This window comes from Pimephales promelas, unplaced genomic scaffold (assembly GCF_988280905.1).
Source record: "Pimephales promelas unplaced genomic scaffold, fPimPro1.hap1.1 HAP1_SCAFFOLD_95, whole genome shotgun sequence".
In the NCBI taxonomy this organism is placed as follows: Eukaryota; Metazoa; Chordata; class Actinopteri; order Cypriniformes; family Leuciscidae; genus Pimephales; species Pimephales promelas.
This window is the reverse complement of record NW_028297324.1, coordinates 3943-27131: the sequence shown is the minus strand read 5'-3', so window position 1 is coordinate 27131 and position 23189 is coordinate 3943. Positions and strand designations below refer to the sequence as shown.

The window sequence follows — 23189 nt, the reverse complement described above, 5'->3', positions numbered from 1 at the left end:
GATTTTCACTCTGTGCAGCGGCGTCGAAAAGTTCGAATCATTTTGGAGAGTCGGTTCTTTTGAACAGTTTTTTGTTGTTAATAAACCGCTCATTGCGTTCATCTGAATCATCAAAAAGAGCCGGTTCTGAAGAACGACTCATTCGCGAATCTGACTGACACCAGTGTCTGAGGAAGCAGCTGCACCGGTGGTGGTGTGTGTCGGTGTTGTGTTTTCAGCTGTCGGGCGCGCGCACGTGTGTGCGCGTGAGTGTGTGTGTTTGTTTCACCGATGGAGTCGAACAGTGTGGCGTACGGAGCCTCTCTCGCAGGAGCGGGATTCGATCTCATCAAATTCATCAAACAGCCTCAAACTATCATACGAGTCCTCAGCTGGGTGAGTGACATGTGTCAGCTTCAACTCATTGCGATCAATAATCTGGGAATATAAATCATTGAGTCATTCGGGCGTTTGTGGCACTTTTTTACTGCTTTAATGATGTTTTGAACTTGTGCTAATTTTCATTGCACGTTTTAATAGTATAAAAGTAGGACAGTGCAGCAGTGCTATTAGCGACTGAAATATCTTGTTTTTCCTGTAAGAACTGCTTTTGAAGTAGTTTCACTATTGATAAACTGCACATGTCGAAATGAATTGAATCAACATTAAATGTAAATCCCAGTTAACAAAAATGTTTCCCATTAAGTTATGAAAATGTTATTTCTGAATATTATCTAAAAACTTCCGGTTTGTTTAAAAAAAAAATGTTTTAAAGACGTGTTGACAACGTAGCATCATTCTTCAGACATTATGGGAATGTTTCATTTGAATGTTCTCTGAAGGATCTAAAACGATATTAAACATTAAGACATTAACATTAAAAATAAATGTGAAGCCCTAAAAAGTGCATCCATCCATCATAAAAGTAATCCATACGACTAATGAAGGCCTTCTGAAGTGAAGCAAAATGTCCATATTTATAACTTCATGAAATATGAGCTATAATCACACTGGTTCTGTTATGATGGATGGATGCACTTTTTTGGGGCTTCTGAAATCTCATGCACCATTTACTCTTATTATAAAGCTGGGAAGCAGTTTAATACAACTCTCAATTGTGTTTGGCTGAAAGAAGAAAGTCATATACATCTAGGATGGCTTAAAGTTGATTAACTTATGGGATCATTCTCATTTTTGGGTGAATTAACCCTTACCCAACCATGATCCACTTTCCAGCGAAGGGACTTTCCACAGACACTGTGAAACAGTCAGCAAGAGCTGATTCATATCTCGTCCTGTGTGTGTGTGTGTGTGTGTGTGCATCAGGTGACCTTGTCAACCATGTCTAGATTTCTTCAGTGTAATTTGTTTACTAGCGTAGCGTCACACATTTGCACACAGCAGTGTGTTTGAGTCGGACTCTCCAGTCGCATGAGCATTCAGGTCAGTGGTGTGTGTGTTGTGATGGTGTGTGTCGTGTGATAGTACACCAGTACAGAATGTCCCCCGTCCCAGTGCTGATGACATGTAAACACAGCAGATGGCAGGTAACATGAGAGCACTGCTGGGATTATGAAGTTTGGTTTGTGTGCGAGTCTTTCATGAGCCTTGTGGGACACTTTTGCAGCGACTGCTTTCTCTCAATGTTTCCATCACTTATTATTACAACTACTCTCATTACAGTAGTTTTATTGTCAGTATAGTTAAATTGTGGGAAATTAATCAAATAAACTATTCAAATTCAATAAATTTATTTTTCACCCAAAAGTACATTGAAAAGTAGCAAAAGTTCACCAATCAAAACCTCCAGTTCAGTTTGTGGGTGGGGTTATAATGGGTTAAACCAAGCTTAAAAATAGTTACAGTAGTCAACATTTGAAGTGGATCAAAAAAGTGAATCCAAGTTGTCCGGGTTTTGTTCAAAATTCAGGTTTTTATCCACTTCAAATGTTGACTACTGTATTTATATTTTAATAATATAATGGGTTATCATTTGGGGATTTTGGTGAGGTTTGAACAATAAACAAATACGAATAAACAATTACAGTAATAATATGTGCGTTATTTAATGTTTAAAGTGTTTGAATATCATTCATAGCCGTACCGAATGTTACAGTTCACCTTAAACCTTGATCTTGTTCTATTGACAACGATTGTCAGACTAAATCACTTAGTATGTATTTTTAATAATGTTAAAATTGTGAATTTTTTATAAACTTGATTATGTACATATCTATTTGGTTGCGAATGTAGTGCACCTGCAGAGAGACTCCGCCCACACACTGTTCTGATTGGCTGTGAGCTTTGATAGATTTTTTTTGCTTGTGACTGGAATCTTATCTTAACATGTGTGCTTAGGACACGGTGTCACATAAAAAAAAGACAGATTAACATTTGTATAACTTAATGGGAAACGTTATTTTTGTTGGTTTTGCTTTTATTTCTGCGTTGTGGTCTGATCTGTGATGCAGGCCTCACTTCCCTCCGCCAGGTGTTTTCCATCGTGGTGTTTGCCTCCATAACCGCTGAAGGTTACGTGAACGCCTCGACTGATGCCGACGTGAAGTGTGTCTTCAACGGGAACGACGGAGTGTGTCGTTACTGTGTGGGAATCGGCGTCATCGCATTCCTGGCGTGTATAGGCTTCCTATTGGCTGATGCTCTCCTGCCGTCGATGAGCAGCGCTGAGGAGCGCAAGTACGTCGTGCTGGCCGATCTGGGCTTCTCAGGTGAGGCGACGTAAACGTTCTCCTGTCCTCCTCTGTTCAGAGACACGCATGATTCCAGTTCACATGGAAGCGACCAATAATTCTGTATTATGAATTTAAGGCCAGATGAGTTATTTGATGAGGTCATAAAAGAAAGACACGCCTGCACACATCTATATTATTCAAAACCTAAACAACATGTGTTCACGAGAACAGAATCTGCACTTTATTGGAAAACTGGTGCAAAAACATGAGTAATAAAACTAAGTTTCTACAATGGTGTTCTTTCCCTCCATCATAAATGAGTGTGTCGAGCGTCAGTCGAAAGTCAGTAAGCGCTGTCGTGTTCTCTAGCGTTCGGGAACGATGTAAAAAATATTTCAAGATTTATTATCACAACATATTTTCTTTGGTCAAATCAACTTTAAAATAATTTATTTATTTGAGATAACTTATTATTTTGAGTTTTTGATGGTTAAATTAATCTCCTTCATTGTATTAACTCACTTTTTCCAGTTCAATCAACTTAAAATTGTCAGGCAACCCGCGTTACTTACTTTTTTAAGTTAAACCAACAATATTTTTTTACAGTGTAGTAATCACAACATTTTTTTCTTTTGTCAAATCAACTTAAATAATTTATTTAGTTCAGATAACATATAATTTTGAGTTTCTGGTGGCTAAATTAATCTCCTTCATTGTATTAACTCACATTTTCCAGTTCAATGAACTTAAAATTTTAAGGCAACCAGCTTACTTACTTTTTTAAGTTAAACCATCAATATTTGTTTACAGTGTGTGTGTGTGTGTGTGAGACGCTTCTGGAGAATTACACACAATTACCAAACCAACATTAGAGACTCTGCGACGCCATTGGTCCGCTGTTCCTCCAGTTATCCAATCCTAGTCAACTTTACTGTCATTTTTAGCACATCCCTTCAGGGGTTAATGGAAACATTCATGAAGACAACAGAATTAGATTTACAAAAAGATGAAGAATAAATTATATAAATAAAGAAAGCCATATATATATATAAAGTGTAGCAACATTGAGGTACTAAAAAAAGTGACATGAGGTTTGAGGGTTTTATTCAGTTTCCGTCGTAGTTTATGTGCACGTCTTCTTATTAGATAAAATAAAAGTCATGCGTTTTTTTATCCACATTTGTAGAATTTATGCACATTTTTTTCATGCAATCTCCCAAATTGTGCCTAAAATAGGTGGATGGAAAGAGCTAGAGAAGATCTCCAAGGTTTAGTTTGTCGTGTGTGTGTGTGTGTGTCACGTGTGTGTTCAGTGTCTGTGTTCCTCTGTGGTGTGTTTACACACGACCTGTTCGTCTAGAGTCATCAGTTTCAGACGAACGTCCTGTGAAAGTGAAACACGTAGTTGTGTGGTTTCTGCATCGCCGTCTTCCTGTGCGAGTGGGTGGGATGTCAAAAGTTTATACCAGGGGTTATTAAATTTATCTAAAACAAACCATAAAAAACATTTTATTAGAACATGTTTATGATATAGCTTATACCATATTCAGCAATGATGCATTAAAGGATTAGCTAACTTTAAAAAAACCCTTTTGCTGATAATTTACTCGCCCCGTGTCATCCAAGATGTCCACGTCTTTATTTCTTCAGTCGAAAAGAAATGAAGGTTTTTGATGAAAACATTCCAGGATTTTCTTCATATAATGGACTTCAATGGGAACCAAACGGTTCAAGGTCCAAATGAGAGTTTCAGATGCAGCTTCAAAGGGCTTTAAACGACACCAGACGATGAATAAGGGTCTTATCAAGCGAAACAATCTGCCATTTAAAAAAAAAAAGTTTTATATCCTCAAATGCTCGCCTTGCTCTGTTCTTTGATGCGCGTTCGTGACTCTCCTGTTCGAACCCGTTCATCAAAATGAACAAATCTTTTTTCGAGTCATTTGGTTCATTCAACGAACAAATTGACTCGGAAAAAGATTCGTTCATTTACGCCATAGATTTATATTACATCTTGTGAAAAGGGTAATATGTCACCTATGTAATTGTGAATGACGCATCACTTCCTCTGATCAGGTGCCTGGACCTTCCTGTGGTTTGTGTGTTTCTGTCTGACGGCCGATCAGTGGACGAAGACCCTCGACACCAGCGGCATCCCCACAGACGGGGCCCACGCCGTCATCGCCTTCTCCTTCTTCTCCCTCGCGTCCTGGGTGAGTGAAACATTACACATTTTTTTTTAAATATATAAAAAATAATGTACTATATTTTATTTTATTTAGTATTTTTATGGTACTACATTATATATACGCTGGATTTATAATCCATTTATTCACGTTTTGAGCGTAGACCTGAACAACTTAAACTGAGGTAAATCATAATCAGATTCTCTTCTCAAACACGCACTCGGCAGATCATTGCTGAACGGAAAAAAGTTTAAAGAAAGTCAACAATAAATGTAAAATTCTGTTACTTTTTTTTTCTTATGAAAAATGCACACAAATAATTTTATATGAAATATATATTTTCTAAATCTTGTTTTATTTTAACCCTAAGCCATAAATGTCCACCAGTGTGTGCTGATCTTTCAGTGAGACGCGATACACGCGGATAGCTCAAAATGCGTATAGATAACACGCCATTTGACTTGAAAGTGGCGTGTGTGTGTTTATTCAAAAGTCATGATGCCATGTTGCAGAGAGACTGTGTGTGGCTGCAGTTCCAGATGCTTCCACTAGAGGACACTCGTCTCATTCATTTCCAATGCACTAATATCCGACACAAGTGGGACTGTTTATTCAGGACCATTAAACCTTTTCAAATCATGTCTATGATTTTTGTGCGCTCAGAACCTTTACCAAAGTTTCCTAGCATTCCGATGAAGTAAAAACACAAACGTACAAAAATGCCGGAAGAGCACAGAGGGTTAACCGATCATGAAATCCCACTTGCAGCCGTTGATTGACAGTCGAATCTCTCGTCCTCAGGGGGCGTTGACTTACTTCGCTCTGGTGAGGTTTCGTCAGGGCGTTGGAGACGTGAGCCGGAGATACGCCGATCCGCCCACTGACGTCACTTCCCCTTATGCTCCGCCCACTGACATCACCCCCCCTTATGCTCCGCCCACTTACCCGTCCTTCCAGAACACCGGGCCAGACGTGTACCAGCAGCCGCCGTTCATCCCGAACCCCAACCCGTCCGACCAGAACCGGTACCAGCCGCCCGTCTACTGACAAGCCCCGCCCACAGGCCAACGAAATTGGCTGGCGGCCAATAGGAGTCTGACTGTGCTTTTCCAATGTGGCCGTAATGTGTAAATAGTGTTTTGTTGTGTAGACGAGTTGAGATTTGCACTGATGAGCTGGAATAAAGTGAAGCCGATCCGTCGCTCACACTCCTCCAATCACAGCAGTGTTTTTGTGATTTGTTAATGAGTGGGAATGTGGCGGAACATAAAGATCATCAGAAACATGTGATTGACTGTGTGTGGACCCACGGACACACACACTGATGCTGGTTCATCTGTCCGGACTAGTGTGTTCTGCTCCTCTGGAAACTGCTCTCTCTGCCACGGGATAAAACAATTATAAAATCCAAGATATCCTCTAGCTTTCAAAGGTTTGAGTCTCTTCTGCTCAAGGCTGCGTTTATTTGCTTAAAATACAGTAAAAAAAAGTCAATAATTATAAAAATCATCTGTTCTCTGTGAATATCCAGTAAAGTGTAATTTATCATCATTACTCCAGTCTTCAGTGTCACATGACCCTTCACAAATCACTCAAATATGAGGGTTTGATGATCAAGAAATGTTTATAATTATCAATATTATTTTTGTAGAAACATACATTTTATTTAAGATTCTTTGATGACTTGAAAGTTCAAAAGAACAGCATTTCTGAAAAACTATCTTTTGTAACATTACATAAATATCACTTTTGATCAATTTAATGCATCCTAGATAAAAGTATACAATTCCTTTAAAAATTAAATAAATCTGAATTTTAGAAAATAAAAAGCTTTCCAATTCGTTTTTTGCCATGGCAGAAAAAAGCTTAGATGATATACAGCAACATTAATACATCAGGATTGTCAATTTTGTTATTATTTATTGTGTGTTCACATGTTTTCAGGTGTTGTCTCTGCATAACCAGATTACAGTTATTTCTATTGCACTTACTAACAAACACTGGTTGCATTTCTAAATTAAAACAAACAAGTCTTTGATTGAGAAGTGTCTATTTTATTAACATGCATCTGTTGAATTAAAACTTCATGTACCAAATTCCTAGTGAGCAGAAAATGATCAATGTAAAAAGAAAAATGTTTTAATGATAATAAACATCACTTCCATGGCAGTGTTTCAGGATGTCAGCTGGTCTCGTTAGACATTTAAATAGATTAAGATCATTTATATTAAAATACGTTCAAAGGATGTGAAGATACAAACACAATATTTAGCTGGATCAAGAAGTTCACGTTATTATTTACAGGAAATCAACAGCAGACGACACACACACACACACACACACACACACCAAGTGCTCAGGTCGTAACAGTCGTGTTCAGAGGTGAAGGGAAGCGAAGAGCTTGCGTGTCGCGCCGTGATCCAGAGGTTTCCCAGACGTCACGTGATGTGGCGGCGTCTCGTCTCGCATCGGGTCTCGGTTCTCTTTACTCGTCATCAGATCTCCGTAACACACCCGACACACAGCGTGATATTTATCAGACCCGCCGATCACCTCCACCTGATCACCAATGGATAACGGTCACAATATATCACAACACACGCGTGCAGCAATACGTCTTGTGGATAGTTCACCCAAAATGAAACATCTCTGTGAGAAAGTTTCCAGAAACATGTTGAATATCATGTATAATAATGCAATGGGGGAATATTGGTGGGTCCTGATAATGCCAGATGTCTGATGTTACCATTATAATGTGGCCTACATTATTTTACATATATCTAGTCAGTGATATACAGAGGCGTATTGCGTTCACTTGAAGAAAAAAAAAATCTACTGTTTTTCTGAATTAACGAGTTAATTTTTCATGAGAAAAAAAATTTGCTCAGTTTTTCTGAATTAATGAGTTAATTTTTCATGAGAAAAAAAGTTTTTGCTCTTTTTCTGAATTAACGAGTAAATTTTTCATGGAATTTTTTTTTTTGCTCTAAAAACAGAGCAAAAACTTTTCTCACGAAAAATTAACTCATTAATTCAGAAAAACAGCAAAAAAAAAATTTCTCATGAAAAATTAACTCATTAATTCAGAAAAACAGCAAAAAAAATTCTCAAGAAAAATTAACTCGTTAATTCAGAAAAACAGAACAAATTTTTTTCCTCATGAAAAATTAACTCGTTAATTCAGAAAAACAGAGTAGATTTTTTTTCTTCAAGTGAACGCAATACGCCTCCGTAGTGAAATGAATATATTCGACTAAAAAATATATTACTAAAATAATTCTGTTTTCAGCTTCAGTATCATGAATGTGTGTATTCTGGTGTCTCTATTGGGTTTCCAGCAGCAAGTCCAAGTCTATTCATTTACACACACAATGTAAAACCAAATTCAGCATTAAAAAAAAAGAATATATATATATATATATATAAAAAAAAAAACCTTAAACAGTGCGTCTTGGAGTATCGCTATAATAACATATCATGATATATGTAATATGTAAAATTAAGTGAGTGAACAGAGCACTTTACAGTGCAGGGTGAGGATGACACAAATCGCTTCTGCTGTGAAGGTGTGTGTGTGTGTGTGTGTGTGTGTGTGTGTACCTCTTTCTCAGAGCCCAGTCTCTTGGTGTAAGCGGCCTCTTTAAAGCACTGCATGCACACGGCGTTCAGCTTCACCACACTCTCCGCCAGAGGAACCAGATTCAGGATGTTCCCAAAGGGCTGTGCACACAAGGGTCAAAGGTCAGCAACATCGCTCAGAGAATAAAACGTATGTAAAATTATCAAATGTATATATTAATAAATATAACAAACTACACCAGTGCTATGTGCAAAAAAGTTAAGGTAAAGCTCTGAAGTATACATCTACACACACACACACACACCTTTCTCTGGAAGGTTCCATCAAGCGCTGCCACTATGACGGTTTTCCCCATGTTGGCCATTTCTTCACAGAACTCAACGGTGTCTGGAAACTGCAAAAGCCAAAGATCTGAATTATTGAAGAACTCATAAACCATAACACGAGACTGAGAACGTCATGATGATGGACACGTACAAACTGTCCCTCGTCGATGCCGATCACACACGCCTGGAGAGCCCGAGACCGAACATCACGCAGAAGACTAGCAGGAACCGCCTCCATCATACTCCTGCACACACACACACCAGTTTCACACACCCTGGCCTAAACACAGGAACACACACACGTCCAGTGCTTCGATCTTACTTGTCATGAGTGGCCATCCCCGTCTGAGAATAGCGAGTGTCTTTGGCGTATTTGATGAGCAAACAGGAATACTGGGCGACCTGGAACCTCCTCACACGCCTCATCAGCTCCGTGCTGGACACACACACACACACACACACACACACATCAATACTTCAAGAGTCACTGGTTTGATGTAAACTGCATATGAAGAGTTCAGATGCAAAAGCCTCTAAATGCCATTTGAAATTTTCTTCTAGAATGATGCTTTTTATCAAACTTGTATATTTAAGTTCAGTGATTTCACTTAAATGGCAATGATAATTACCTATTAATTGTTATTTAAGTGAAATTACTGAACTTAAATATACAAGTTTGATAAAAAGCATCATTAAAGAAGAAAAGTTCAAATGGCATTTAGAGGCTTTTGCATCTGAACTCTTCATATATCCATCATCAGAAAGCGACTCTAGAGTCTGACAGACCGTGATGTGAGGAGTGGATCACAGCGCTTGTGTTTATTCAGCGGATTCTCACACAGTTAAACCCAACAATGACACTTTCCTCAGAACAATGACGTGCTTTTATTATCGACACAGCTTGTGACGTCTAGGATAGTAGAAAACTAGGATAGTATTTACATATAAGTATTTACACTGGGAGTCTCGCGCCTGAATCTGCATTTGGCGCCATTCCGCTGAACCAAAACATAGTTTACCAGAGTAAGTTTTAACAGTCATAATTCATATTTTACGAATGTAATGGGGATTTAATCGCTCACCTTTTTCCTGAGAACATCGGTCCGAAAATAATCTGAAAACATGACAAAGAGATATTGATGATGTCATTAATATTTACATTTAAGCTTCAAATCCACAACAAAAACGTTACAAAAGTCACGCACCTGGATCTGTCCTGTTGTCTTCCGCGGGGAATTGGGTAAAATCTTCGCCACATTCAAACAATCCATGTCTTTGTGAGTGAGTGTTTCTTCTGTTTTATGGTTATCTCGACATACAGTGTGACTTACAGCAGGATTTGAACGTCCCGCCACCGCCAGTTAGTAGTTTTATAGTTCCTGTAGCGTCACGTTCTTAAGGACCAATCATGATCGAGGGCGCGCGCATCAGTGAACAGATCTACAAATCAAAATGAGCGCTGATGAGCTCCTGTGATTTGATTGGTTGCCGCCTATGCATTGTTTTTCTAAATGACTGATGCCTCTGCTGATGTCACAGTGAGTGGGGGAAGTTCCTCGGCATGAGGAAGCGTTCAGGCGGGAATGTAAACAAAAGTGCTTTAGAAATTAAGAAAATTAACAAAGAGATCATTAAGTGGGTACAAACTGCCTTTTTGTTGTCTAAATTTTATTTGCGTTTAATACCCACCAATCCAGTTCAATTATTTGCCAAATTACGGTTGAGTGAGTGAAGCATCAGAGCGTGACACATGACTTCCACATTTTAAACTATGGTTTTAAAGTATTTAATGATTGACTGTGTGTCAATAACACGTGATGATATGTGTGCTGCAGTTTCAAAGTTTCTATCTAGTCCAGCAGAAGATCATCATGAGCGACTGGAGGAAAATGAGCAAAGATGTAAGTAGGTCAAATCAAAGATTGTTGATCAAATACAGTGAGAAGCAGTGATGGTTGATTGAGAAATGAGTCCATAAACTACCGAAAATTAATCTGCCAATTGAAATGTTCCACTTAAGTGTTTAATTATTTATTAATAACTATTTATGTTGTCAAATCGATTAATTGCTATTAGCAGCGTCGGTTTTCCTTTTTGAATGACGAATATAGACTAATATATCTGCAGAAATAGACAGTTGGCTCATTAAACGCAGGCGCAGAACGCACAATCTAGCTGACAGTCGGCTGCAGTTCTCTCGGTGAGTTCAAGTGCAGCTTTTTACCTCGACGAGAGCGGACGAGTTCCGGGCTTTAGAGAGAACAGAAACTGCGTTACACTGCACAACGAAACTCTTACTGTATGTACATCATCGGGTTTGCATTGGTGAAAGCAGAGAGTGCAGAAACTGCGTTGCAATAAGATCTTCATTCTCGCGATCGACAGACTGTCATCTGCAGCTCAATGCTCATCACAGCAATATTTTATGTGATGAGAATCTAAATACTTCAAAAACTTCTCATGATTCAGTAATCTCGATATCTGTAATAGTAAAAAAGTATAATAGCTGTAGTAAAAGTATTCGAGAGAGTTTCACATGTAATATGTAGCTATTTCATATGCAAGCATGTCAGCTAATAACAGCAGAGGCCGGTTACACACAGCAGACACGCCCCTTCAAACAGAGCATTCAAATCAGAGGCAAAAATCAGGCTGGGAAAAATGCCTTTTATTTATAAATTATGACTATTTTTGATCTAAAAAACATGCTAACATTATAAGGGCAACCAAGGAAACATTATAGAATAATAAAATAACCCCATGTCAGGGGACCTTTAAAAGTGAACTACTCCTTTAGGACCTTGATTAGCTGATTCGGGTTGGAGCTAAGCTTTGCAGGACAGTGGCCCTCCAAGAGCAGGATTGGACATCCCTGTCTTATCGAGATAGAGGCTGGCAGCCTAGCATGGTTTTGCACCAAAATATATTTCTGACCTTTTTTGTTTCTATTTAACACTCAGCATATGAGATCTAACCAGATGGTTCTGTGTGATTCGATTAAAATCAAAGGGTAGTAGGTCCTTTTCTGTAGCTGTTCTCTCTTCCAATGTATATTAGATATTCCCCATCAGTGGATGCCTTTTAAGTCTAGTTTGAAGACAAATCTTTGTAGTATTTTAGATAGGATTAGACTAAACAGGATTTGTTTGTGTGGATGTATGTAACTGTATTTATTTTAGCTGGAAAGAACTATGGTCAGCTGCAGTTGTTTTAAATGTTCAATAGAAATAAAATGTGTATTCTATTGTATTGCAGTTGCATGCTATTAATCTTAATGCGAACAATTTGTTAAAACGATCAATAAAGTTTTAAATCAAAAATTAATCTCAGTAAATATTTAAATATCTTTTTGTGTTTTAGGCTTTTACAGGCACAGTGATTGAAAAGGACCCCCTGCCTTGCTCAATCCCACACCTGACCATCGCCCCTCCTGCCTTACCCACAATCCCGGAGAGAAAGCTGGAGGAGGTGGGCCAAGAAGCACCTCAGGAGCCACCCAAAAGGATGTCAAAATTCAAAGCTACACGGTTACATCAGAAATGAAAGTTCATCTCATTAGGACACAGCGTTTGATTTCGGTTATATGCGTAGCTGCAAGACTGATGTCTCACTAGTTGCCCTCTGCCTCTGTCCTCCACACTGCTTCTATACTTTCATCTGTTATGTTTCGTTTTGTGACATGCACGCTTGACATTTTATTTGCTTTATATGAGAAATGGAGAATATACATTATTTTTCCAAACAGTTTGCTTGTTTTATTGCCAAATAGTTTAAATATGGACAAGCTGCACATTTTGGTATATTATTATGTTTATTAGGTAAATAATGGTAAAAATGTTAGGGGCATCATGACTGCTGTCATTGTTATGACGTGGTTGATGTGGATTCTCTGGAAAATGCTTTATCAAAGGAAAAAACTTCTGTTAATTCATAAAATATGTGTGCAACTTTGACCTATATTGGCAATGAATCGGCTGTAAATTTCTGTCAGCGTAAAAAAAAAAAGTTTTATCCCTCCTGAATTCTGTCTTTGACTGTCCTTTATCTTCTTTTGTATTGTTTACGGAGTTTTGGCTTTGTTTCTGACCTAATGTACATCAGCTTTTTTAGTGACTGCAAGAAAGATGATGAAAGTGAAAAAGAACAAAATAAATGATTTTGACTATACACGCTTTTTAACTTGTCAGAACATGATTCATTGTAGTTTCTACACGAAGCATACATTTTTGCATTAGTTTCTGGATGTCTTAAGCCTATTTCTTAGTCTTTATTTTGGCCATAATTTTCTCTGTGTTTCAGCAAATGAAATGATTTTTTGGTGACAAATCTTATTTTGACACATATTTTGAGAAAATGCTTTGAATTTGTTTAACTTAACATTACACTCTGGGCAAATTTACTAGCCGTTCATTATGCTCGTGGCTGAAAACAGCCACTATTTTAAACTGCTGTAAAAATGTATCAATATAAATATTCTTTTCAATTTTTTTTTGCATAAATCTATTAATCAACCTCTCTGAATTTGAACAATGCATAAGGGTTCATTGTAATGATGAAGCAACTCTTTTGTCATCGTGGTGTTGCTCAGTCAGAGCCATTGGAGGGCGCCAAAGCGTTGCACTTTTTATTCTTACTAAAAGCCTAAACAAGCTTCTGCATTTAGAGGGGGAAAGCTATAGACTTTTACCAACTGAAATTGACTCTAAAGGTGACGTGTTCCCAGCAAAAACTGTTTAGGATGCTCAGATTTTGTGTGTTTATATATATATATATATATATATATATATAATATATATATATAAATGGTGTGTGGCAGGATGTCTTTTTGTCACTAACTTTATTGAGGCAACTCAAGCTAGGCCTGTATGTATTTGTGTTGTATGATGTGATGCGTCATAATAAATCACAGGCACATCTTAAGAGTCATTGTTCGCATAGCATTCACCTTCTTGGAAACAGTCAAAATAGTCCAGAGAGTGCTCCATTATTACTTTTGCCATTTAAAGGCAAGGACTGGGTACTTCTGAGTAGGACTGCCTCCATTAATGCCTTTGTTTGCACCGGTATCAGTCACTTGTGTTTGACTGCAGACTTATCCATCAGCAAATTGACATTTGGATGTGGACAGATTCTGAGTCAGCAGCTGGGCTGAATGAAGCATAGTCCATTCAATTAATTTCTGTCTAGAAAGACTGAATGATCAACTTGAATCAAATTTTTTTCAAGCATGATCTCAAGCTGTGCTCAAAATGGCTTGGAGCTGATTTTTTTATGTCATTTAGCTGGACTTCAGTGCAAAGCTTGGTTTTAAATAAAAACTGTTAAAAGTAGTTTTAAAAAATAATAAATCTGTCAACATTGACTCGCTCTCGACTGTCACAGTTATATTTATGTTAATGTCTTTTAGTTTGTTTTCATACATCACAAGTGTTCTAGTTCTTGCCACTCATAAGTCACTCACCATGGACACTAATTGTTAAGTAGTTAAACTAGGATTCTGTTCTAAGGTGATTCGAATGTATCTAGCCTTTTCTCTTGGTGTGTCGATCAAAACACAGAAATGGATGACAGTCTGATAGAATCAAAGGGGCTTATTGAACACTGAGAATGTGTTGATCTGTGTGATGTATGTAGTTCTACAATGAAACATAAAGAAATAATCAGCATAACATGACTTGACTGTAATATCAAAATAAATCACACTATCACATTGCATTACACTATATAATGTTCTAATATACATAACTCAACTTTCCAATTTTACAATGCAATTTGGCACTGTTGCTCTTTAAGTAAACATAATCGGCCCGTTGAAACCGAAAGTGTCACACAGCGCACTATACAGTACACCCATATCAACCTAACAAAGAATTAAGCATAATATCATAGTAACATAAATAAACAAAAAATGGAAAAGGTTGAAGATATCCTCAATTGCGGTATTATATTGTGAACAGCTTGTAAATGCACCAAACGTGCAAGCTTAGTTCTCACACTGTTCTTTCTGACTATCTAGCGGCCAAATACCAGATTGCCTTTGAAAATAAATAATATGATTAAACAAGGATTGTCTGCTGATCAAAACGGTTACTCACAATCAGTTATAGACGCACACTTGCATTTCTCCTAGTCCCGTGCAAGTCTCCCTCTCTCTCGCGCTTCATTCTGCTGCGTCAGGGCGATTGGCAGATGCATTAAGCCGAGGTAGTTGGGTGTCAACTAACATGACTAGAGAGCCAGGCTTGATGTTAGGCTATGGTCTTTTGCCACTTTTCCCTCATCTGCATTGCCGGTAGATAGTGCCTTATAAATGCAGACCAGAATCTGTCAGCTAATACCTGGGAGTGTCTCCATCTCCGCTTTGTGAGGAGTTCAGACTCTGGATACACGGCCTGGTGTAAGGAACCATTTGACCGCCCCATCAGCATGCAATTTGGAGTAACTGGGTCCAGATCAGCCAGATCTGCCGAAACATATCCTAAAGGCTTAGAATTTAGGATGGCTTCAATCTCAAATCAAAACTGTCTGAAGCACTTCTTCGGACACCGTTTCTGAACCTATACTGACCGGATCTCCCTCTCCCACTTACCTCCAAAGTGCGAGAGAGAGACATAGTAACCAACTGTTGTAGCGAACTGGCTTGTTGGATTTTAGCAGCCTCAGGGAAACTATCTAGCAGTATATTTCTCAGGGCAACAGTGTCTGCCTCTCTGTAGGTACCTGTTGGAGGAGATTTATCCTGGGTAGCTGCCCAATGCAGCTCCTGTGCAATTGCGTCCACCAAATCTTTTCAGTGGTTGTATTTCCTTTCATTGGCACAGTGTTAGTGATCCCACAGAATATTCCTCCTTTCAGTTCAGCAGCATCTTCAGAGTTCGGAAAGCGTGAGGTGGGGTGAGTGGGCCACTCCTCCTGAGGTTACAGTAGGATCTTCGGACCTTGAAGCCATCTGTTGGGCCCAATAAAGTCTTGTAGTCTCTCACCCCGAGTCAGGTCATCAGCAGGGTTTCCTTCAAAATGTATGTATCGCCATTCTGTCTGGTCGGTCAACTCCTAATCTCCGCTATCCAGGTGCCCACGTAGACTTTGTACCTACAGGACTCAGAAAGGAACCAGTGGAGGACAATAGTAGAGTCAGTCCAATAGGTGACCTTGTCCCACTTTAGAGTGAGCTCAGTTGTGAGCATTTCACCAACTGTGCACCTACCAAGGCGGCGCAGAGCTCAAGCCAGAGTATTGACTGATGCTTTCGTGGGGCCACTTTAGACCGGGCTAGAAGAAAGGCAAGGTTGAGTATCCCCTGGTTACCTTCCAAATGCAGATAAGCAACAGCCCCATATGCATTCTCAGAGGCATCACTGAAAACGTGAATCTTTTGGTATACATCTGATTGATCCATATGGGAGGGGTTATAGCAACTTGGAACTGTTACCTGCAATAGGAATTTAAGCTCCTCTTCCCAGTTTGTCCATGCTTGCCTGAGCTCACCTGGGAGTTGTGGATCATCCCAGTCTTGGTTGTTTAGCCAAAGCTGCTGCATGATCACCTTGGCTCTTGTAGTATACAAAAGGATGATGCCAAGGAGGTCGTACTGACTTGCCAGCTTCCAGATGCTCTGCATTGTCAAGGCATTGTATGTGACAGGTTGGTATTTGAACCCAAGATGGTCCAGGTAGCAATGTCAGCTCAGGCCCAAGGTTGACTCTCGTGGGTCGACTTTGTCTTGAGAAAGCCACAACTTCAGCTTAGGGGACTTGACTTTGGGAGGTAGATGACTGACAACTTCTGCTGCATTACTGGCCCAATGCCGGATGTCAAAACCACCAGAGGATAGGAGGGTACGTAAATTATCAACTAATAGTCGTGCTTCTTGAACAGATCTCAAATTTTGAAAACAATTGTTCACGTAGAAGCATCTGTCTACAGAGAATCTTACAACCTCATCAGTTGTACTGTGTAGCGCCACATGTCGCTGAAGAGCGAAGGATGTACAGTGGGGCTACACATAGTCCCAAAGGGAAGTACTTGCCACTCATAACTATCTGGAGCGTCATCCGACACAGGTCACTGCGTTTATCACTTATGGCCACGCTATGTTCCCTGAACCGCAAGAGGACACCCAGAAGAGAAGGGTTCATGACTGGACCCGGTAGTAAGGATTTACTAAGGTTTAGCCCCTCATACTCGAAAGAACAGTTAAACACCAAGCTGTTCTTATCATTGTGAGTGACCATATGGTGTGGTATATACCACTTCTCTCCTGTGGCTTCCCTTCACTCATTCTGCAATTTGATGGCGGCACCAGTCAACTTCAGCTTCTTTATCTAAGACTTATACTTCTCCGTCTTCTCTGGTGACCAAACAAGCCGACACTCCATGTCTCTGAGACTAGGCATGACTGCTTCCTTAGGAGCACAGAACAAGGGGAAGTCCTTCTTGCGCAATAAAGGTGTTGCATAGCGGAGGATGCCATTAACTTCAACCCGAGTCATCTCCAGGATACGGATAGCCTCTTGGTCCTCTTTGGATCAGGTGACCTGCTCATCACTTCTCTCCTGTGGTTATGATGTGTAGCGAGCTGAGCACTTCTCTCCTGTGGCTTCCTCTCCCTCATTTGATGACAGCACTCAGTCTCTTCACAAGGTCAATGAAATGGTGAAAACTGAGGTTGAATAAAGGGTATAGGAGCTCTTAACTGATGGCTTTCATAGGAATGCTCTCTATTATAAGCAGCCGACGACCACTCATCTACCAAGTTCCAGAAATACTGACTCACGGGACTAGAGGCTCTGTCAGAGAGGGAGGGAGAAATCCTGGCAGCATCTGATGGATTTCCTCTCCGTGGCACCTCTGCAGCATAAGATATCATTGGCTGTCTGATCGGTTTACACTCACCTAAAGGATTATTAGGAACACCTGTTCAATTTCTCATGAATGCAATTATCTAATCAAACAATCACATGGCAGTTGCTTCAATGCATTTAGGGGTGTGGTCCCGGTTAAGACAATCTCCTGAACTCCAAACTGAATGTCAGAATGGGGAAAAAGGGTGATTTAAGCAATTTTTTTAGCATGGAATGGTTGTTGGTGCCAGACAAGCCGGTCTGAATATTTCACAATCTGCTCAGGTACTGGGATTTTCACACACAACCATTTCTAGGGTTTTCAAAGAATGTTGTGAAAAGGAAAAACATCCAGTATGCGGCAGTCCCGTGGGTGAAAATGCCTTGTTGATGCTAGAGGTCAGAGGAGAATGGGCTGACTGATTCAAGCTGATAGAAGAGCAAATTTGACTGAAATAACCACTCGTTACAACCGAGGTATTCAGCAAAGCATTTGTGAAGCCACAACAGGCACAAACTTGAGGTGGATTGGCTACAACAGCAGAAGACCCCACCGGGTACCACTCATCTCCACTACAAATAGGAAAAAGAAGCTACAATTTGCAAGAGATCACCAAAATTGGACAATTGAAGACTGGAAAAATGTTGCCTGGTCTGATGAGTCTAATTTCTGTTGAGACATTCAGATGGTAGAGTCAGAATTTGGCATAAACAGAATGAGAATGTTGCCCCCTTGGACAATAACGACGACAATCAGTTCTTTTCTGTAGATTTATTTGCTCCGGTTGTTTTCTCTTTTGTTTCTGTGACAGATTTTTGAGCTCAATTTTTACGTGAACAACAACATGCATGAACTGCGCTTTTTTACACTTCTTCTCTCTCTTTTTCGAACCGGTCTTCTCAACCCACAGCGCCCCCAACAGTACACATATTTTATGAGGCTTTCTACATTTATACTGTTGAGATTATATTAGTACAGATTATGTACAATCAACAAAAAAAAAACAACAAAAAAAAAACAAATTTAACAATTATTTGCGGTCATTACAAGAACATGGATCCATCATGCCTTACCATTGTGCAGGCTGGTGGTGGTGGTGCAATGGTGTGGGGGATGTTTTCATGGCACACTTTAGGCCCCTTAATGCTAATTGGGCATCGTTTAAATGCCACAGCCTACCTGAACATTGTTTGTGACCATGTTTATCCCTTTATGGCCACCATATACCCATCCTCTGATTGCTACTTCCAGCAGGATAATGCACCATGTCCCAAAGCTTGAATCATTTCAAATTGGTTTCTTGAAAATGACAATGAGTTCACTGTACTGTGAATGGCCACCACAGTCACCAGCTCTCAACCCAATAGAGCATCTTTGGGATGTGGTGAAACGGGAGCTTCGTGCCCTGTATGTGCATCCCACAAATCTCCATCAACTGCAAGATGTTATCCTATCTATATGGGCCAACGTTTCTAAAGAATGCTTTCAGCACCTTGTTTGAATCAATGCCATGTAGAATTAAGGCAGTCCTGAAGGCGAAAGGGGGTCAAACACAGTATTAGTATGGTGTTCCTAATAATACATTAGGTGAGTGTACATTGTGCAGCTGTGAGATCGTAGACCTTGAGATAGGCAGGAGTGCGAACATGGCGTTGAGGTCTGCCACCATCTGCATTTACCCCTTCTGGTTGTATATTAGTTGCACTTCCATTTTACTGAAAATAGCAGCATGAACTTTAATAACATGCTAAACTTCTCTTATGTTCCACAGAAGAAATATGAAAAAAGTGTAAATCAACATGGGAGACCTATCACTTTAATTCTCACTCCTAGGTCAGTGCTTTCAGATTGTTTGGTGTGTCAGTAAATAATGAACTGTGGTGCCTTCTATTTTATGCCACTGTCTCAAGGACTTGGGGGGCATCTGTGTTACTGAAACTGTCACAGATAAGGATCGCACTAATAATCGCTTCTGGGCCAATGAGCTCTATAACGTCCAGCTGGTCTCTCATGCTGATCCACGATTTTAGGGGTCAGAGTCTCTCCGAGGTGACTGAGCTCAGTCTGGATATGTCATCATTAGACTCAACATTTCAGCTATACCAAACCATAGTGCCTCACAGTGGCCATTTCACCCCATAATTGAAACATCTGATTCTCATCTCAAAGCAACAGTTATTAAAGGCAATTACACACCAATTAGTTGTGTAGTTAACACATCTAATGGAGCCAGATGGGGAGTATCAATTTATGCTCGAATGACAAACCTGCCCTGGATTTAGCTTGAGTGCAATTAGCAGTATGAATTATGAATGAAGCTGAAAAGATAGAGAGCTGTTTTTTTTTATCGCCTGCTTGAGATGTCTTCTTGTTCCTGATTTTACTATGCATGTACATTGACAGCACTTGTTAGTACACAATAAGAATCTCATTATTTGAATGAGTGAACATAGCCCCTCTCTATGAATGAAAACTTTATACCTTCTCCGTCTTCTGTGCAGTGCCACTTGTAACGCAAAGTTGAGATGTTGCCCAGAGATAAAAAAAAAACAGAAGGTGGTCGAATGAAAAGCACGAGAGACGAGAGTTGTCGTATTTCCCCGCATTTATAGAGCCACTCAAACGTTACACTCGTCATCTTCTCAAAATCCGAATTACAACTTTGTATAGATGACATTGTATCATATGATACTCATTAGTTTCTTCATATTGCGTTTGTACAGAATTAACACAAAATTAGTAAAAGAACAAATATTGCAGTATGAAATATATGGAAATATCTCCATGCTGAGCCTTTTTTGCACTTCCTGATTTCCCTTGAGAATCCTTGTCCAATGAATGGACGACCTTAGCACACGTGTGGTTTGGTTTACAAATTTTGGTTCACTTGCAAAAAGAGCAGTGTGAAAGCGAACCGTACCAAAAAAAAAAAATAATAATTTATTTGGTCCGGACCAAAGCAAGTGAACTATCGGACTTTCCTGGTGTGAATACACCCTAAGATATTTCCACTTCTGCCGACACATACTTTCTTCTTTGCCTAAACTCTGGCTAATTTCCTTCCAGGAATTATTGCACATCTGGCTGTTTATAATCCTTTAATGATGGGTTGTCGAGGTGCGGGTAGCGACGGACTTCTTCGCACAACCTCTCTTTGAAATCAACGTCCATTTCCCCCCCCCCCCAGCGCTTTCGCGGTTCTAATTTAGTAGTGGCGTACTTTGACAGCACGGTCACAAAAAATGGGAGGCACACGGACGTCTTCAAGGAACCTCCAGATAGACCCTCCGATGACAATTTTTACGTCACGTGGTCCCTCACGGTCCCTCGCGCAACTGCGGATGTGGAAAGTATAACACTAGCTTAATGATGATTTAGAGAAAGAGGATTTAAGAAATTATCCTATTTTGTCATTTATTTGTGTATTATCATAACAGCATACACTACCATTGAGAAGTTTGGGGTTGGTAAGATGTTTTTAATGTTTTTGAAAGAAGTGTCTTATGCTCACCAAAGCTGCATTTATTTGAGAATATTCAAAATACAGTAAAAACAGTAATATTGTGAAATATTATTACATTTTAAGTTAAATCTTTTCCTTTTTTTTGTCCTTTGATGGTAAAACTGATTTTTCAGCAGCCATTACTTCAGTCTTCAGTAACATGATCCTTCAGAAATCATTCTAATATGCTGATTTGGTGCTCAAGATACATTTATTTTTATTATCAATGTTGAAAACAGTTGTGCTGCTTAATATGTTTGTGAAAACTGATGACTTTTTTCAGGATTCTTTGATAATAGAAATGTCAAAAGAACAGTATTTGAAACATATTTTTTGTAAAAGAAAATATGTTAAACATTATAAATGTCTTCACAGTCACTTTTGCATCAATTTAATGTATCCTTGCTGAATAAAAGTATTTATTTAAAAAACAAAAAACATACTGACCCTAATTATTTAAACGTTAGAGTAGAATTTAATTGTAATTGGTTACTGAAATGAGTAATACGCTTTGACAGGCACCTTACTTCTATTATAGGCACTGTACACCAAGATGTGTTCACAGCAGCACAAATCTAAACTGTATCAGCATCTAGTGCTGCTTTATCATTACCTAAACACAAAGATAGAGGACAATATAATCTTTTCAGCAGAAAAGCTTATTATTGGTGCACTGTAAAAGGTGTGGAACAGGATTGGTCCACTTACCGGTCCATAATTACATTGCCTTTGCACGAGGACACCACGATGATTCCAGCTGCGGTGGCCATAAGAGCGTGAATGGATGACACCAGCCTACAAGAGGAAGAGAAGACAAAAAAAATGTATGCATTGCACGTTACCTCATATTTAGATAATCCCACCCTAGAGGCTATAAGAAACCTAAAAAAACCTAAAAAGAGAATCAATATTATTTATATGGATCATTTGAAGCACATACCAATGATAATTGAATCATTTAAAGAATCACTATTATTTATATGGATCATTTGAAGCACATACCAGTGATAATTGAATCATTTAAAGAATCACCATTATTTATATGGATCATTTGATAATTGAATAATTTAAAAGTTTGTTATTTGACTAACTAAATGGCACAAGGAGAGCTAGTGGATGTCAAGATTTCCAGTGAATAACTGACCACTATGGATCATTTTTATGATGCTTTTTTTGTTTTTTGGTAATTTTTGAGCATGAAAGTGTGGCCAGAGTATTCTGACTCAAATCTATATTTAAAAAATCTACATTAATGATATTGAGTCAACAGTTAAATGACAGTGCTCTGATAAGCGTCCATGGTAATGGGGTTAAATGTCAGAGTTAGCCAGACCTGAAAGTCATCCACCACCATCAAACCCTAAATTCATAGTCATATTGTTTGTGTGTGGGACAGATAAAGCATTTCTTCTGTACCTCGCCAACCTGCTACCATTGGGTAAAACTTGTCAAACCATTAAAAAAAATCATATATTCATTATTATGGAAAAACAGTTTTAAAGAACCATCCTTAAAGGGTTTTACTCTAGTCTCACAGTGTATTGTTGAAGAAGAAAAAATGGCAAGAGTAATGGCAATTTGAGTAAAAAGAATCTTTTTGACTACTGATGCTTATATCCATCCACTTTTGAGCTTAATTTATTAATAATAGTCAAAGGTCATGATGTAATATTTCTTTGATGACTGACCGTGTCAGTATCTTCTCTGAAGAAGATACTCAATCACATTCTGGAATTAATAAACTAGTTAGATGATGGTACAGTCCTATTGTCACAACTCATGGAAGTCCAAAGCACAACGATAAGGATAATGATACTAAATAGTCTTTAATAGTAAATCCACAAATAACAAACTCAGAAAAAGGAAGGTAGGCAAAGTAGTAGAACCACATAACACTGACGATACAGGACAAATGAGGATTCAAACACAGGAACTAAATACACAGGTTAATGAGGTGAACACAACTGAACAGGACATACAATCAAATCAGAAACCATGGCAACACATCAGACGCAGACAGGAAATGAACAAAAAAAACCAAACTAAACTGAATAGCCATTTCTCAATACCAAGTACGCA

General features: G+C 38.9%; 2 protein-coding genes across 2 annotated transcripts; one reads left to right on the top strand and one right to left on the bottom strand.

Moving 5' to 3' along the window:
- The first annotated feature begins 175 nt into the window (after positions 1-175).
- On the top strand, positions 176-6078 carry LOC148960815 (synaptogyrin-2-like). Its single transcript, XM_089128194.1, has 4 exons — positions 176-375; positions 2471-2708; positions 4749-4885; positions 5660-6078. Exons 1-4 carry the CDS (start codon positions 271-273, stop codon positions 5903-5905), a joined length of 726 nt encoding a protein of 241 aa, XP_088984320.1. The 5' UTR covers positions 176-270; the 3' UTR covers positions 5906-6078.
- Positions 6079-6891: 813 nt separating this feature from the next.
- Positions 6892-10132, bottom strand: LOC120491976 (thymidine kinase, cytosolic). The gene is made up of 7 exons (XM_039690018.2): positions 9970-10132; positions 9847-9878; positions 9087-9200; positions 8916-9009; positions 8743-8832; positions 8459-8578; positions 6892-7417 (listed from the first exon to the last, which is right to left on the bottom strand). Exons 1-7 carry the CDS (start codon positions 10033-10035, stop codon positions 7235-7237), a joined length of 699 nt encoding a protein of 232 aa, XP_039545952.2. The 5' UTR covers positions 10036-10132; the 3' UTR covers positions 6892-7234.
- Positions 10133-23189: the final 13057 nt, after the last annotated feature.